Source organism: Salvelinus sp. IW2-2015, linkage group LG2 (genome assembly GCF_002910315.2).
Source record: "Salvelinus sp. IW2-2015 linkage group LG2, ASM291031v2, whole genome shotgun sequence".
NCBI classification, from domain to species: Eukaryota; Metazoa; Chordata; class Actinopteri; order Salmoniformes; family Salmonidae; genus Salvelinus; species Salvelinus sp. IW2-2015.
This window is the reverse complement of record NC_036839.1, coordinates 22,680,158-22,698,252: the sequence shown is the minus strand read 5'-3', so window position 1 is coordinate 22,698,252 and position 18,095 is coordinate 22,680,158. Positions and strand designations below refer to the sequence as shown.

General features: G+C 43.7%; 1 protein-coding gene across 1 annotated transcript in view; it reads right to left on the bottom strand.

The window, feature by feature from the left end:
* The window catches only part of itgb5 (integrin, beta 5), a 68,225-nt gene that overhangs the window by 10,085 nt on the left and 40,045 nt on the right, over nucleotides 1–18,095 (bottom strand). The window contains exon 11 of the mRNA XM_024006355.2: nucleotides 256–478. Coding sequence (XP_023862123.1) covers nucleotides 256–478 — 223 coding nt within the window. The remainder of the gene's footprint in view (nucleotides 1–255; nucleotides 479–18,095) is intronic.

Here is an 18,095-nt window from a genome sequence, read left to right as displayed (position 1 = left end):
CTGTGCATCCGCGTACACGTTTGGTACTCTGACAGACCCTTTACAGAAATCATCTAGACAGTTATACGTGTCTTAAATCCTTTTTGTACCTTAATGTATGGTAATGGATGATATGCGTCTTACCATGATAGGTCAAATCACAGCTTCAGGTGCACATTAGAAACCCACGGACACGGTTTACCCTGCTCTCCCTCCCTACTCTTCTTCTTGCCTTCCCTCTTTCCCTCCACACATCCCTTCCTCTCTGTCCCGTACCTTTTGGTGCCACAGGCATCGGGGCAGGTGGGGCATTTCTCGCAGGTGTCCCCGAAGGCCCCTGGTTCTGTACACTGGCAGTGCCCGCACGCACAGCTGCCTCGCCCACTACAGATCTTCCCGTCATCAGACACACAGGAAGACGTGTCCATGGAACAGTTACAGTTGTCCCCGATATAGCCCGCATGGCACTTACACTCYCCACAGTGGCACTCTCCGTGACCTGAGAAGAGAGAGGAGGTAAGGAGGGGGAGACTATGAGGACAGTCATCACAGACACAGTTTCAAGCGGTATTAAACACAGGTCCATATGGTAGAGCCAAGGAGCTTTAAAAAGGGGCAATATGCAGTTGATACATACATTTGGTCTTATAAATGCATGATATGTACCTATTGATTCTTGAAGAACATAACTATAAACGCTTAGTTCAACTGTCGAACCCCATCAGAACGCAAAATAAAACGTGTTTCTATCCAATGTTTGTAAACAAAGTAAATGTAAAACACTGTATATCCTCAAAACATGGTTAAAACTATCATTTTGATATCATCGATGGTCTGTCCTTGACATGAATTTGAGCATGGACACATTTCTCCAAGCCCAGGCGGCAGGACGCTTTGTTATTGTTTTAACTGCTGATTAGAGAAAATGTAAAAAACATACACCTACACATTCTACAAAAGGACATTCTAACTGGGAAGAAAGTTTAATGTTTGAACAATCTATAGACAATACAACCATTCACAATTATTTGGCTTAACCCAAATTGTTATGGATCGCAAAAGCTGTGTTCTTCCTTGCCCCCGGGCCCCTCTAAGGCATTGCATCTCAGTGCTAGAGGCGTCACTACAGACACCCTGGTTCAAATCCAGGCTGTATTACAACCGGCCGTGATTGGAAGTCCCATAGGGCGCACAATTAGCCCAGCGTCGCCCGTGTTTGGCCGGTTTAGGCCGTCATTGTAAATAAGAATTTGTTCYTAACTGACTTGCCTAGTTAAATAAAAAGGTTACATTTGATTTCATCAGTCATGAACAACTGGAGTACTTTCAATTATTCCAGTTGGGACTTAGGTCTCTAGAACCAACAACGAGCATGCAAGCCTAACAAACAGACATTGGAAGCAGCCCAAGGTGAAGCTAAGCCTTAAGGGTGTGATGTCAGAGTGGAGTTAATCACAGATCAGTAGCGGTCGTGTGTGTGTGTGTGTGTGTGTGTGTGTGTGTGTGTGTTGGGGGGGCCTAAGGGCAGATCTCACAGTAACAACACACAGTCGGCTGGGTTCTTCAGACAAGAGAAATAACCCCGTAAAAGCTTTATCAAAGTAAAACATTAATCTACTGTGCATTTTTTTTTTWAAGAAAAGCTTTTTGTGCATATGGACAATTTCTGGGATCTTTTATTTCAGCACATGAAACATGGGACCAACACTACATGTTGTGTTTATATTTTTATTCAGTATAGGTAGAATAGAGAGATCTTTCCTAATCCAGGTGTTTTAGCCTAGTCCCCTCTAATGGCAGGAGAATTCCACTGGGTTTAAATATTAAGAAAGCCTAATACTATAATAAACTTTAAAGGTTGAACAACATGGGGCTAACTAACGAGTCTGAACATTGCAGCAATCACAATGATGGTAAACTGCTAGCGTACAGTGTGATGTTTCATCTATGGAGCTGTTTTTTAAAGCTTGTTCTAGAATCTACAGAAGGATTCCATTCTGTTGTGGTACAGTAGAGATGTATGCCGACTGACAGACAGGGCCTAGAGAATGTGGAACGCCTAACAAATGTAATTAGTGCTGTCTGAGTAGGATGTTCACATTGTTTTAGACACACTACACCCTTAAATCAYGGTAATAAGGATTTCGTGGCTAATTGAAGAAAGTAATTTTGCTCATAGATTATGCATATATGAACTACACATCCAGCCCAAAGTGAAAATACTAAATACTTTTAGTCACCAATGTACCAGAACATGTCTTAATAGGATTGGTGTTGTTTTTAAGGACCATATTTTAAGAGGTGGAAAAGTTGAGTCTGGTCAGATTAATCATCCCTGTGGTTTATGATCATGTCTTTGCCGCGCCCAACAACGGTCACTGATGGCGGCCAGTAGCACAACCAGGGTGTGTACCTCCTGGTCCCGGTGGCTGAGTCACTGTGAGCGAGGCCTGGGAACATGTCTTTAAACAGAGGGCATTGCTGGGAAATTCATAGTGTGAGTGGCAATGTTACAGTAGATCAGGGCGTTCCAACCCTGTTCCTGGAGAGATACCATCCTGAAGGTTTTTGCTCCAACCCTAATCTAGCGCACCTGATTTGAATAACTGGCTGGTTGATAAACTGAAATCAGGTTAGTTACAACTGGGGCTGGAGTGTAAACCTACAGGATGGTAGCTCTCTAGGAACAGGGTTGGAGAGCGCTACAGTAGATTCATCTTGGAGGTTTGTTTGGGTAWCGCTCACTTGACTGTCTACATGACACACTGACTACTGCCTCGTGGCCTCTACGATATTGTTTTCAAACACTGAGGCATGTCCTAACGTGCTGCGGTTTCCCCTATTCCCTCCTTCTCAATATTGTGTGTGCGTCTCAAATCAAAGTTTGTCACATGCGCAGAATACAGTGCAGACCTTACTGTGAAATAGTTTTGGTAAGTCGGTTAGGACATCTACTTTGTGCATGAAACAAGTAATTTTTCCAACAATTGTTTACAKACAGATTATTTCACTTATAATTCACTGTATCACAATTCCAGTGGGTCAGAAGTYWAYATACACTAAGTTGACTGTGCCTTTAAACAGCTTGGAAAATTCCCCAAAATTATGTCATGGCTTTAGACAGCTTCTGATAGGCTAACTGACATCATTTTAGTCAATTGGAGGTGTACCTGTGGATGTATTTCAAGGCCTAACTTCAAACTCAGTGCCTCTTTGCTTGACATCATGGGAAAATCAAAAGAAATCAGCCAAGACCTAAGAAAATTTATTTTAGACTTCCACAAGTCTGCTTCATCCTTGGGAGCAATTTCCAAACGCCTGAAGGTACCACGTTCATCTGTACAAACAATAGTACGTAAATATAAACACCATGGGACCACGCAGCCGTCACACCGCTCAGGAAGGAGACACGTTCTGTCTCCTAGAGATGAACGTACTTTGGTGTGAAAAGTGCAAATCAATCCCAGAACAGCAGCAAAGGACCTTGTGAAGATGCTGGAGGAATAGGTACAAAAGTACACAGTAAAACGAGTCCTATATCGACATAACCTGAAAGGCCGCTCAGCAAGGAAGCCACTGCTCCAAAACCACCATAAAAAAGCCAGACTACGGTTTGCAACTGCACATGGGGACAAAGATTGTACTTTTTGGAGAAATGTCCTCTGGGCTGATGAAACAAAAATAGAACTGTTTGGCCATAATGACCATCGTTATTTTTGGAGGGTAAAGGGGGAGGCTTGCAAAACGAAGAACACCATCCCAACCGTGAAGCACGGGGGTGGAAGCATCATGTTGTGGGGGTGCTTGCTGCAGGAGGGACTGGTGCACTTTGTTAGCGTTCGTTCCTGTTTCCTTGTCAATCATTGGTTCATTGGTGAAATTAGCATTATGACAATATCTTTAATTAAATCATTAAAAAACCTTTATTAATGCAATTGCAGACAGAAGTTGACAATCAGTAACATAGCACGCATGTTTCCGAGTAAATTCTGCATCAAAGAAAAGGTCCCATGTTATTTTATCAAACCCGAAATCCAGCCCTCGTGATGTCACTGCCTACGTCATTATCTTTTACTCATGAGACCAAAACCATGCCTACAAAGCTATATAAACAAGGCTTTTAGTGTGTTATCTAAAAGCTTAGCAGTAAATGTCCAAGTTGATTTATAGTGCAATGTCTGAGTAGTTTTCTCCCCTACACTCCCCTACAGAGTTCTGTCTGTCACACATTTCTCAGAGGGGTCTCTTTATAAGAAAGAGAGAGCGAGAACTAGAAAACAACTGTGGAACAATATTAAAACATCATAATGTACTGTATAGATATTGTTAATCTGTAGTCTAGAACCCTATAAATGTAAAGAGGGAGGGGTCTTATAACCCCTCCCCTTCTATTAATACAACATAAGCATAATCAATTATTCTAATACATCAATCATTTGGTACAGCCCCAATCAAGACACCTAGGTGGACTTCTAACAACTTCACAAAATAGATGGCATCATGAGGCAGGAGAATAATGCGGATATATTGAACCAATATCAAGACATCAGTCAGGAAGTTAAAGCTTTGTCGCAAATGGGTCTTCCAAATGGACAATGACCCCAAGCACACTTCCAAAGTTGTGGCAAAATGGCTTAAGGACAACAAAGTCAAGGTATTGGAGTGGCCATCACAAAGCCCTGACCTCAATCCCATAGAAAATTTGTGGGCAGAACTGAAAAAGTGTTTGTGAGCAAGGAGGCCTACAAACCTGACTCAGTTACACCAGCTCTGTCAGGAGGAATGGGACAAAATTCACCCAACTTATTGTGGGAAGCTTGTGGAAGGCTACCTGAAATGTTTGACCCAAGTTAAATAATTTAAAGGCAATGCTACCAAATACTAATTGAGTGTATGTAAACTTCTGACCCACTGGGAATGTGATGAAAGAAATTACATCTGAAATAAATTATTCTCTCTACTATTATTCTGACATTTCACATTCTTAAAATAAAGTGGTGATCCTAACTGACCTAAGACAGGGAATTTCTCCTAAGATTAAATGTCAGGAATTGTGAAAAACTGAGTTTAAATGTATTTGGCTAAGGTGAATGTAAACTTCCGACTTCAACTGTAGGTCCTGGATGGCAGGAAGCTTGACCCAGTGATGTACTGGGTCGTACGCACTACCCTCTGCAGCGCCTTACGGTCAGACGCCGAGCAGTTGCCATACCAGGCGGTGATGCAACCGGTCAGGATGCTCTCGATGGTGCAGCTGTAGAACTTTTTGAGGATCTGGGGACCCATGCCAAATCTTTTCAGTCTCCTGAGAGGGAAAAGCTGTTGTTGTGCCCTCTTCATGACTGTCTTGGTGTGCTTGACCATGTTAGTTTGTTGGTGATGTGTACATAAAGGATCTTTCAACTCTCAACCCGCTCCACTACAGCCCCATCGATGTTAACCTCTTTGGGCTAGGGGGCAGTATTTTGACGTCCGGATGAAAAGCGTGCCCAAAGTAAACTGCCTGTTACTCAGGCCCAGAAGCTAGGATATGCATATAATTGGTAGATTTGGATAGAAAACACTCMGTTTCTAAAACTGTTAAAATAATGGTCTGTGAGTATAACAGAACTGATATGGCAGGCGAAACCCCGAAATCCCCCCCACCCAAAAATTCAGCCTACCACTGTTGTCAGTGGCTGTCACTTTCATTATAAGGCGAAAACCTCCCAGATTGCAGTTCCTAGGGCTTCCACTAGATGTCTACAGTCTTTAGAAAGAGTTTCAGGCTGGTTTTTCGAAGAATTTGCTAGGAGTTGTAGTTTTTCTAAGTGGCTCCCATTTTGGCTGTAGTGTTTCCATGCGCGTGAAGGAAAGTGCGTTCTTTGTTATTTATCTCCGGTAATGAACATACTATTCTCCGTCTTAAATTGTATCGTTTATTTACGTATTAGGGTACCTAAGGTTTGATTATAAACATTGTTTGACTTTTTTGGATAAGTTTATTGGTAACGTTTGGGATTCATTTTGTATGCATTTTGAAGGAGGGAAACCGGTGGATTATTGATTGAAGCTCGCCAGCTAAACTGAGTTTTTACGGATATAAATAAGGACTTTATCGAACAAAAAGGACCATTTGTGATGTAACTGGGACCTTTGAGTGCCAACAGAATTAGATCTTCAAAGGTAAGGCATTTATTATATCGCTATTTCTGACTTTCGTGTCGCACCTGCCTGGTTGAAAAATGTTTTTCATGGTTTTGTATGCGGGGCGCTGTCCTCAGATAATCGCATGGTGTGCTTTCGCCGTAAAGCCTTTATGAAATCTGACACAGCGGCTGGATTAACAAGAAGTTAAGCTTTATTTTGATGTATTACACATGTATTTTCATGAATGTTAAATATTWATATTTCTGTAGTTTGAATTTCGCGCTCTGCAATTTCACCGGATGTTGTCGAGGTGAGTCGCTAGTGGATCGCCTGCGCTAGAAAGGTTAACGGGGGCCTGTTGGACCCGCCGTTTCCTGTAACCCGCGATCGGCTCCTTTGTCTTGCTCACATTGGGGGAGAGGTTGTTTCCTGGCACCACACTACCAGGTCTCTGACCTCCTCCCTATAGGCTGTCTCATGATTGTCTGTGATCAGGCCTACCACTGTTGTGTCGTCAGCAAACKTAATGATGGTGTTGGAGTCGTGTTTAGCCACGCAGTCGTGGGTGAACCGGGAGTACAGGAAGGGACTAAGCACACACCCCTGAGGGGCCCCAGGGTTGAGGATCAGCATGGCAGACTTGTTGCTTACCCTCACCACCTGGAGGCGGCCCCTCAGGAAGTCCAGTACCAGTTGCAGGGGGAGGTGTTTAGTCCCAGGGTGATGAGCTTTGTGGGCACTATGGTGTTGTATGCTGAGCTAAAGTCAATGAAGAGCATTCTCACATAGGTGTTCCTTTTGTCCAGGTGGGAAAGGGCAGTGTGGAGTGTGATTGAGATTGCGTCATCTGTGGATCTGTTGGGCCGGTATGCAAATTGGAGTGGGTCCAGGGTATCCGGGAGGATGCTGTTGATGTGTGTGTGTGTGCGTGCGTATGTGTTTGTCTGTGAGAGAAAGAGTGTTTTTAAATAACAGAGTGAGGAGGCAGAAAGCCTAGAACATGTCGATGAGGATCAGTAGAGCTGGTTTAATGTCAGCTGGTGTAAAATGGACTCAAAGCAGTACAAGTATTTCCTCTGATAGCATCTAGACAATTTCTCTTCTGATTGAAGGTCAGTACTGGTGTGGACTCATCATCATGGTCACACAGCCCTACTAATAATCCTTATCCCTGAATGACCCTTCACATCATTTGGTTGGTTACTATGGGCATACAATCAGATAGGGCTACAGTACATCTAAAACTCTATGGGTCCGATTCTCCATTGGAAATGGGTCACCAACAGACATGCTCTTTATCTAGCTGCAGACAGAGTTCACTGAGAAAGCATACGGGTAATGTAGCAATACATTATAAAAATACCCAACTGTACGTAACTAGCACCCATTCCATAATCGTCACCTAATTCCACTCACACCCTGAAACAGATGTGCATTTGGCATAATGCATGGGTACTGGTCTGGTGCTGTTAATCATCGTAGCCTTGTACTATTGTTGTTATTCAGCAGTTTATATTTTGCTTATCTTTTCCCCTCTAATGACTTGGTCATCCTGACATCCAGGCCAGCACGCCAGGCAGAGAGATCAAACAGAGGCTGTGTCACAAATGGCACCATATTCCCTATTTAGTTCACTACTTTTGACGAGGGCCCATCAGGATGCAGACTTGGGGATGCAGGCTTGTCCTCAGATAAACCCGAGCCATAATGAGGGAAGAACCGAGCCATAATGAGGGGAGAACCCGAGCCACTTCATCCCAGTCAGACAAAGCTTGGCATGCTGCTGCAGAGGCCATTCCTCCCAGCTCTGCAAGCTCTCACTCTCGCCCTCCCCCCCCTACCGTCTCTCTCTCCTCTGTCAGGATTCAGGTCACTGAGTCAAGTTAATGCACATCTCGCATCACTGCCATTCTGGCTAAAGAACAGCTCTCTTTCTGACAGAGAACAACAAGCGAGATACAGGCAGAAAAGGACCAACCAATGTGTCATCTATCCCTTTCACAGCCAAAGCCCAGCTTAGCTCAGTCCAGGGCACTAAGCCAAGTCAAAGCAACCAAATCACACGTGTGGGAGTGCAGATCTACCAAGCCCCAGAGAGAGAGAGAAAGTCATTCAAACAACTGAAGTGGCAGGTTGGGCTGAGTGTGTTGCTGCCTCCCTCCCTCAGGGTTAGCACTGAAAATATAGGCCTGGAATATAAGGTGATATATAGGTGAAGTATAGGGTTTCAATGTGTTGAGTATAAGGTTGGCTGATTGGCTGACTTCAGAGCAGGATAATAGGGAACCTAAGAAGTGTTAGAGAGGCAGGTAAGTGTGGGTTAGTTAGAGAATGGTCGATGCACTTTTGGCCTATGGATTTGGAAGTGCGATAGAGTGGAGAGATTCAACTGTAAAACAAATGAGAGAAATGTAAAGTTTATGCAGGCCGCTTCATAAGAGGCTCCAAAATAAACAATGTTTCCCATACCGAGTTATTACTGAAGTCTGGACCAACTGCTGTGTTCCCAAATACAGTATTTCCTGTTGCCTGAGACTGTCTAAACTCCTGCTGACTCACTGCCCTCTGTCCTTCTCACAACACACAGACAGACACACAGACAGATCGAGAGAGAAAAACACAACAGGAAGAGAAGGAATCATTCAACTTACTTAGAACTGCTGTGAGCCTGGGGCTGGTTGAAAGCGGCAACTGTAGCTCTCTACTGCTTTTGATTCTGTTGCTCATATGGACCAAAATAGTATTTTAATGAAAAAAAGTACAGCTTTAAAAACAAAATGGGTCACTAAAATGTTAAGCCCTACCACTGAAGAGTAGAAAGGTTTTAAACATCTGTTAAAAGCAAAAACACTACATGGACTGCACAACACGAGTCCCATGTTGATGACACACAAATGTGTTGTTGCTCGTGTCAATAGAAAGCATACATGACGTCATTGACTTGACAACAGTCATTTCTATGGGTTTAAAACGAAACAGAGTGCATATACTATCCACACAGAACGCAACCACACACAAACTATTATTTGTGCAGTCTTTTCACAACAACTCTGTCTTGGCTTCCTGCTCTGTAGAAGGACCCTAAAAAACTCAAACCAAGATTACACATCCCCTATCTGGAGTTGCCATGGCCACACAGGGATACTAGAATCTTCCCATGCTGATAGTCACACAGACAGTGACTCCGGTGTAGCAGTAGGAAACACACTTTCTGAAGTTCCTTCTCTCAGTTGAGCACAGTGATGTGAGGAATGAGGATAGGTAGTCACTGATGGGGAAAAGAAAACATTTGGATGATGTCAAACCTCGGCCCAGGGTGGAAGGGCTGATTCATGCTAGGGCTGAGATGGTGAGAGATTGAGGAGAGGAAGCAAGTATTATTTTATTAAATAAGCCAATAGGTAAGGATGGAAGCTGGGCCCTGCTGCGCTCGAGTGGTATGGCTAATTGATGGAGCCGAGATGGAGAATGAGATGTAAAGAATGGACCTTGCTGCATTCCACAGTGTCCCAGACTAAAGCTATAAAGACATACTGTATACTGGAGTCATAGGCGCCTGTTTAAAGCTGGAATCCTTAAACGGTCAGTTCGTTTGGGATATTACAACAACAAAGACGCGCAAACAGCGAATACTGTGTTTATCCCCTCTGACATCATCGAACACGCAATAGAACAGCAGATGATGTACTGGAATCTTTTTGACCACCCTGCTCCACGCACCTCACCTCCGTTTTGTCCTCAAAACAAAAACAATAACAAAGGTGCTGGGCCGGACCGTGCTGCTGTTTACCCTAATGCGGATTCCATCTTTAAACTTCTTTATAATCTCTTTTCTAGATATGGGAAAAGGCCTTGTCATGGATATTTTTTTTATATAACCTTTATTTAAACAGGCAAGTCAGTTAAGAACAAAATTCTTATTTTACCATGACGGCCTACCCTGGCCAAACCCTCCCATAACCCGGACGACACTGGGCCAATTGTGCGCCACCCTATGGGACCCCCGATCACAGCCGGGTTGTGATACAGCCCGGGGGTCGAACCAGGGTCTGTAGTGACGCCCCTAGCACTGAGCTGCAGTGCCTTAGACCGCAGCGCCACTCGGGAGCCCCTTATGGTGGAGCATCTTGATGTACAGTAAGAGAATTAGTAATAGGCTACATTCATCCCTCTTCAAAACGTCTGTAAAGTACAGGTGGAGTCAGAGTCAATCATGCTATCCTATTTTAGAAGATTGAAAGACAAAGTGAGAACTACTGTCGTAGGTTTGAAACCCGATTTCAAAGAGCTACAGGCATCCATTATTACACTGGGCCACTCCCTTTGCTTGGGAAGTCTACTGCCTCAAAATGATCCCTTTGAAAGCAGAACAATATCACCATAACCACACGGCTTAATTATGTTTTCAAAAGAGGTTATATGTGTCGCAGTCGCAGAGTACAAAGAGCTGGTCTCTACAGTCCAAAGACCTGGCTTCAGATGGAGTAAGTGACTCATTTTGTTGTCCAATATCAAAGTAGAACAAAAAGGTAAACAACGTTCCAATCCCAGCATGTATTTGGTCTGTTTGACCTCAGTCCAGGGTTATGCTATGGTGGTTTGTGGTTCCACCATTTGTTTTGCATGGTTAATTTATAAAGGACCCTGTTGTGGAGACGCAAACAAACAATCTGCCTGTACACAAGTCTTTGAGGAGATTGGAACTTATTTTGTACAAATGCAGGCGTTGAGTTTCTGGCTGCTGTACAAACGCACCATCCAAACCCAACAGAGAGAAGAAGTCAGAGCACAGCTGCTAAGCGGCTCCAATGTAGAGACATTCCCAATTCCCCATCACATCACAACAACAGAGCACCGCATTCCCAGATGGTTAGCACGCTGCCAAAGAGTACAGAGATGGTTTCACAATGGGGGGAGAAAACAACAAAAACTACAGGGGGGAGAGAGAGAGACTCTAAGCTCTGGAAAGTGTCAATAATGTGACAGAGGCCTCTGTAAACAGATCAGCAGGAGCTCTTCCACTTCAGTGAAGCAAACTTTGCTGAGATTTGATATTCACACAATACATTTCAATCCCAAAGTTCATTCATTAAAAATGATAAACTTTTTTAAAAACTCAGCATATTTTGGGGGTTTATAGTGACATTACTAAGATATTTCGTAGAGTGGGGTCTATGCTACGACCCCAGGCCTTCAATCAGAAGTCAAAAGACCAAGAGGTAATACCATTTTCCTGAAAAACCTGGTCTGAATGAGGCATTATCAGCTGCTAATCCGCATGTCCTCTGTAGAGAAGGGCAGGCAGGCAGTGGAGCAGGCAGTCAGCAGCAGAACAGGCGGGCAGCAGTGGAACAGGCGGGCAGCAGCGCCATAGACTACAGTCAGAGACACACGGGGCCTCCCTCCTGACTCCCAACACCTCAAGGTCAGCGCTGCTCATATTTGTTGCTGCTACATTGGGAGAAAAAATGCTACCTTTGCAGTGGGGGAATGGTCATTAATACAGTTTTAGCATAGGGAAATACCACATTTTATTAACTGTTTTGAGGAAGGGCAAATCCGCCTTGCCGTGTCCTATGAGGTGGAACAGCTAAAACATCACAGAATAAGAGTGAACGTAGACACTGACAGCCGTGTGAGATAGAGAAGTAGAATTTTGACGGTGTGACTTGTAGACAGAGGAAAACGCCGGCCGAGTTGAGAGGAACGTGTTATGTATGGTAGGACTGTGAGTGAGTGAGCCAGAGTGCTGCTATGGCCTAGTTTAACACAGAAGAGCCTGGCTGGGCCTGGGAGAAGCTAATGCTTTCTGTCAGTGAGAGGGAGGGCAGTAGTGTGTGTGTCTGTGACAGTCAGACCCATAGTGCTCTGCCATGCTCCTCTAAGCCAGGCACTGTAAGGAGAGTGTGTGTGTGTGTGTGTGTGTGTGTGTGTGTGTGAAAAAGAGAGGGTCAGCCAGGCGCTGTCAACAGCACAACATCTGTGCTACTCTCAACATCCAGAACATAGGACAACGGTTCAACAGATAAACACAAACCAGAGGAGAAGCAGAGGCACTGCCGAGTTGGACCGATGATCCTCGCAGAAACAGAGGTTCAAATGTTACCAAGGCCTAATATATCCCTAGTCAAGGGCCCAGGAAGGAGCTACAGTTGAAGTCTGAAGTTTACATACACCTTAGCCAAATACATTTAAACTCAGTTTTTCACAATTCCTGACATTTAATCTTAGTAAAAATTCCCTGTCTTAGGTCAGTTAGGATCACCACTTTATTTGAAGAATGTGTMATGTCAGAATAATAGGAGACAATTCTTKATTTCAGATTTTATTTATTTCATCACATTCCCAGTGGGTCATAAGTTTACATACACTCAATTAGCATTTGGTAGCATTGCCTTTAAATTGTTTAACTTGGGTCAAACGTTTTGGGTAGCCTTCCACAAGTTTCCAAGAATAAGTTTGACATTTTGTCCCATTCCTCCTGACAGAGCTGGTGTAACAGTCAGGTTTGTAGGCCTCCTTGCTCGCACACGCTTTTTCAGTTCTGCCCACACATTTTCTATGGGATTAAGGTCAGGGCTTTGTGATGGCAACTCCAATACCTTGACTTTGTTGTCCTTAAGCCATTTTGCCACAACTTTGGAAGTATGCTTGGGGTCATTGTCCATATGGAAGACCCATTTGCGACCAAGCTTTAAGTTCCTGACTGATGTCTTGAGATGTTGCTTCAATATATCCACATAATTTCCCTTCCTTATGATGCCATCTATTTTGTGAAGTGCACCAGTCCCTCCTGCAGCAAAGCACCCCCACAACATGATGCTGCCACCCCCGTGCTTCACGGTTTGGATGGTGTTCTTCGGCTTGCAAGCATCCTCTTTTTTCCTCCAAACATAACGATGGTCATTATGGCCAAACAGTTCTATTTTTGTTTCATTAGACCAGAGGACATTTCTCCAAAAAGTACGATCTTTGTCCCCATGTGCAGTTGCAAACCGTAGTCTGGCTTTTTTTTTATGGCGGTTTGGAGCAGTCGCTTCTTCCTTGCTGAGCGGACTTTCAGGTCGATATAGGCCTCGTTTTACTGTGGATACAGATACTTTTGTACCCGTTTCCTCCAGTATCTTTACAAGGTCCTTKGCTGTTGTTCTGGGATTGATTTGCACTTTTCGCACCAAAGTACGTTCATCTCTAGGACACAGAACGCGTCTCCTTTCTGAGTGGTATGACGGCTGCGTGGTCCCATGGCTGTCTCTTATACACATCTAGATGTGTATAAGAGACAGAGCAGAGGCACTGAGTTTGAAGGTAGGCCTTGAAATACATCCACAGGTACAGCTCCAATAGGCTAATTGACATCATTTGAGTCAATCAGAAGCTTCTAAAGCCATGACATTTTCTGGAATTTTCCAGTCAACTTAAAAAGCCACAGTCAACTTAGTGTATGTAAACTTCTGACCCACTGGAATTGTGATACGGTGAATTATAAGTGAAATAATCTGTCTGTAAACAATTGTTGAAAAAATTACTTGTGTCATGCACAAAGTAGATTTCCTAACCGACTTGCCAAAACTATAGTTTGTTAACAAGAAATGTGTGGAGTGGTTGAAAAACGAGTTTTAATGACTCCAACCTAAGTGTATGTAAACTTCCCACTTCAACTGTATATATGGTTCTAGGTTTCTCAGTTACCAAGGGCACCAAGGGCACCGTGGAGTATGGACCCAGATGTGACACACTAGTCTAGTGGAGGACTGTTCCTTACCACACAGTTGGCTCAATTCACCCCTTTTCTCTAGCTAGGGCCTGCCTCCCAAACTGTTCCCATATGCTGCCCACTGAGCTCCAACATATTATTTTTAGTCCGCTCTGATGTGGGTGCCATTCTGTATGAGTTAATGTATTGTTCTGTATTTTAGTCTGCTCTGATGTGGRTGCCAWTCTGTATGAGTTAATGTATTGTTCTGTATTTTAGTCTGCTCTGATGTGGGTGCCATTCTKTATGAGTTAATGTATTGTTCTGTATTTTAGTCTGCTCTGATGTTCCTTCAGCACAATAGGAGTTATTAGACATGACAATTTCTTCTCCTTCAAGACAGTATCACAACAACTGGCCCGTCTGTGCCTCTCTTCTCCATCGGAGGACAACAGTAACACAGTTCTCAACAGAGAAGTGTGTTGTTAAGCATGCAGGCAGGCCAAGACAAGCTGCCGCTTGTATGCTGAGTCAAGCTTGGGTCGTCATCAGCAATAAAGAAAATACAGTCAAACTTCTGTAAGATGTGTGGGGTAGGAGACGTATTCAAATAACTATAGTCACTACGGCTACATCAGATGACTCTACATTTAATTGAAGCTATGCTTAGTTTTGTGTGCAGAGGATTTCATATGATTTATAATAACACTACTTTGAAATATCCTGTGTCAGTGAAAACAATATTTGATACAGTGCAGACCAGACCATTGACAAACCTCAACTGTGAAACAACCAGTACAAAGAGCTCTTAAAACGCTAGAAACACACACACACACACACACACAGTAGAGGGATGGTTGCATTTTAAATAACTACTGGCATTGACTGTTTTGTCCCGAGTCAGCACAGATGACAAACATCACATGCCTACTGTACCAGTCACCAGACAACAGCAGTTACAGGGCATGAAAATAATGTTTAGGCCTTTGAACTGGTCACCACCCACAACCCTATGAATACTCTAATAACACTGGGACCAAAAGCTAATAAAGAAAACACCAAAGGACAAGTACAGCTTTGCAACCTTATGATTATCATACACACACACACCTGGCAGGGTTAGAACCATATTGATGGATTTGATTCTATAGTTAGAACACATGAAGTAAACCGTGAACAGTTTCACAGGTCTATAACCTGGCTGTCTCTATCATTTACGGGTGCTGGCAACATGGTGTTCATGTTATTGAGTAGGCATTTGACACACTCCAGTGTGTGTGTTTGACATGCTAAGGCAGCATATTTCTTTCCCTCCTCAGAAGCCTGTGCTGACCTTTACACTACAATATATTCATTCAGCAGGAAACACATGGGAGTGATGGGACTTCCTCTAACATGAACAGAACAATAGTCATAGGTCAAAATAATGAGCTAATTGCCTCTCAGGTCCCAGATCCCCTTTTACCGCAACACAGGAGGATCATGAATGGGAATGTACAACATCTCGGCATGCACCGAATGCGCTTCTGTGTTAGACAGGATTCTATTCTGGAGGAGGAGCAGTGATGCCGGGAGCGTTGTGTCTGTGATCAGAGTCAGAGGTAGAGGCTGCCAAGACCAGCAGAGAGAGAGAGATTTACTGTATACAGCCCAGCCAGACGCCTCAGAGCTCAGACAGACAGACACCATGGAGAGTGGCACCGACCGTACTCATCAGATCTGGTGGGATTCAAATAGTATTTTTGGAGAAAACCGTGTCCATCTTGCACGCAAAGTAGGTTCAAATATATGTTCAAAGTATTTGAAATATTTCTAATACTATTTGAACCGAGTAGGTCTGGTACTCACTTGAGGGAGAAAAAAAACAGGCACATGAATCCATCCATCTATCACAAATCTACAGGCCTGCTCTCCCCCTCCTCTCTCTCTCTCTGAGAGTAAACACTGACAGTGTAAATTGGAAAGTAGTCTCCTCTCAGTAGTCCACTCCACAGCTCAGAGCCTGGAAGAAGGCTTTCCTTTCCCCTTCCTCCATTTATTTCCTTTATATAGCACTCTGACCCCCGGTGCCATAGACCTCCAACAGTAACCACCATTTATACAGCTGTGGCTTGTTATCTTCCTCCAAGCAATTAAAGTCTTGTTCCAACCTGACTGTATGGAGTTCTGGAAGGCTCCAGGCACCACCCAGAATACAGCCACGTCATAAAGACAGAAGAGTTCAGAAAACGTTTTTAAAACATGTGTTGAGCCAACAAAATAAAAAGCAAATACTGTTAACTCTTCCCACCTGACGTTTGGGGTGAACATAAAGTCACTCACTTTGCTCAGGTGCAAATGCTTTAATCTGCCGTTAAGGGATTGTTATTAAACTGTGGTGCAAATTACACCTTCAAGTGACACGCCATAAGAGAGAATTCCTTCCCTAACAAAGGGCCAATCCTAACCTGAAGTCGACAACAAGCAACTAGGAGCTTGATGCAAATCCATCAGATGACATATGCACACTTATTTCAAGTTATCAAATCAAATTTTATTTGTCACATAGACTTGGTTAGCAGACATTAATGCGAGTGTTGCAAAATGCTTGTGCTTCTAGTTCCAACAGCGCAGTAATATCTAACAATTCCCCAACAACTACCTAATAATCACAAATCTAACAAGTATTCTAACAATTTCCCAACAACTACCTAATACACACAAATCTAAAGGGGTGAATGAGAATATGTACATACGGATGAGAGATGGCCGAGCGGCATAGGCAAGGTGCAATAGACGGTATAAAATACAGTATATACACRTGGWATGAGTAATGTAAGAGAGTTATTGGCAACCTGCCCAGAGCTCCACACATATAATGTACAGTAGGAGTAGCATGAATAACAATGACCTTTGGTAGCCATGGTAATCACAGCTGCATACATGTATCGACAAAGAGGTGAAGTCAGTTGCAGCCATTGTAATATAATTAGATATATCTAGAGAAGGGGAGTGTGGTGTGGATTCCAGAAACTACACTATTCTGCTTCCTGCCTGTCCTGTAACCTCAGATCCTTGACATGATGGAAAACATGGAAGAACATGCCCTGTGGGCCACAGTGGTTAATGTGTACAGAGAGGTCCTGGGGAGCAGAGTTTAACCCTCTCACCACTACAGAAGTACATTGGACAAAAGAGAAGCTCTGAGATGAGATCTGACCCCATTTTCTGTGTCACGTGTTCTCTGCATATTTCACTAAATATTTCAGTGTCTCTCCTCTGGAAGCCCAGCAGTATGCATGTTTCAGGGTGCATCCCACATAGCACCCTATTTCCTATATAGTACAGTGCACTTCTTTTGACCAGAGCCTAATGGGCCCTGGTCAAAAATAGTGCAATATAAAAAGAAAAGGGGGCTATGTGGGACGCAGCCTCGGCGTACCACTCATCAAATACATCAAGATGGTGCTGAGAGAGCTGTAGGATTCCAGCAGCAACACCTGTAGTGCTTTGAGGGGAATAGGTTCTTTACTACACGGGGAGGGAATCCTTGTATCTGAAGTAGTTCTATGGGGCAAGAGGCCCCAAACAGAGCAGGCATGGGAAGGAAGAGAGTCTTGTATAGTATTTATTAGTTAGAGGAGAGAGTGGAGGAAGGACAATCCTGGCTCTTTATCATGGTCAGGCTCAGTCAGGTTTGAGGGGGGTTGAGGTGTCATCCTGTGTTTGCTTTGGGTCAGGGGGCTACTAGCCTACTGAGCAGCAGTAGGAACCTAGGTGCCGTAGAGCTAGCTTCCGTCTAGCAAGGGAGAGGGAGATATGGGGTGAGGGACAAAATCCAAACACACACGGAATGATGCACACGCACGCATGCTCATATGATAGGCACATTTCTGCTCAATGCGCACTGCTGAGCTCCGTAGTGAGTTTACATGCTGGGCTGTCTGCCAAGCATTAACCCAGAATAGTTTGACTACTAATTGCTGTGTGTTCAACGAACTACAAATAAAAACACTAACCGACTCCACAGCTGTGCCAAAATGTTTAATGAACTGCTGCTTCAGCCTTGTAGAACCTGAGATCCTGTTCAAACTATGTTCCAGTCAAAAATATCAAAGTGATTGAGTGAAATCAGACTACTACTGGGCAGTGAGTAGGTGCTACAGTAGGTAGTAGCAGGAGCTACAAATCATGATGTTATTGGGACATCTTGAGTACCGGTATTAGCTTTGTTTCAACTTGTCCATGTTCCAGCTATCGCTGCAGGCCTTTCATACAATCAGAKTAGGCCAGACAGCAGTACCGCAATCTA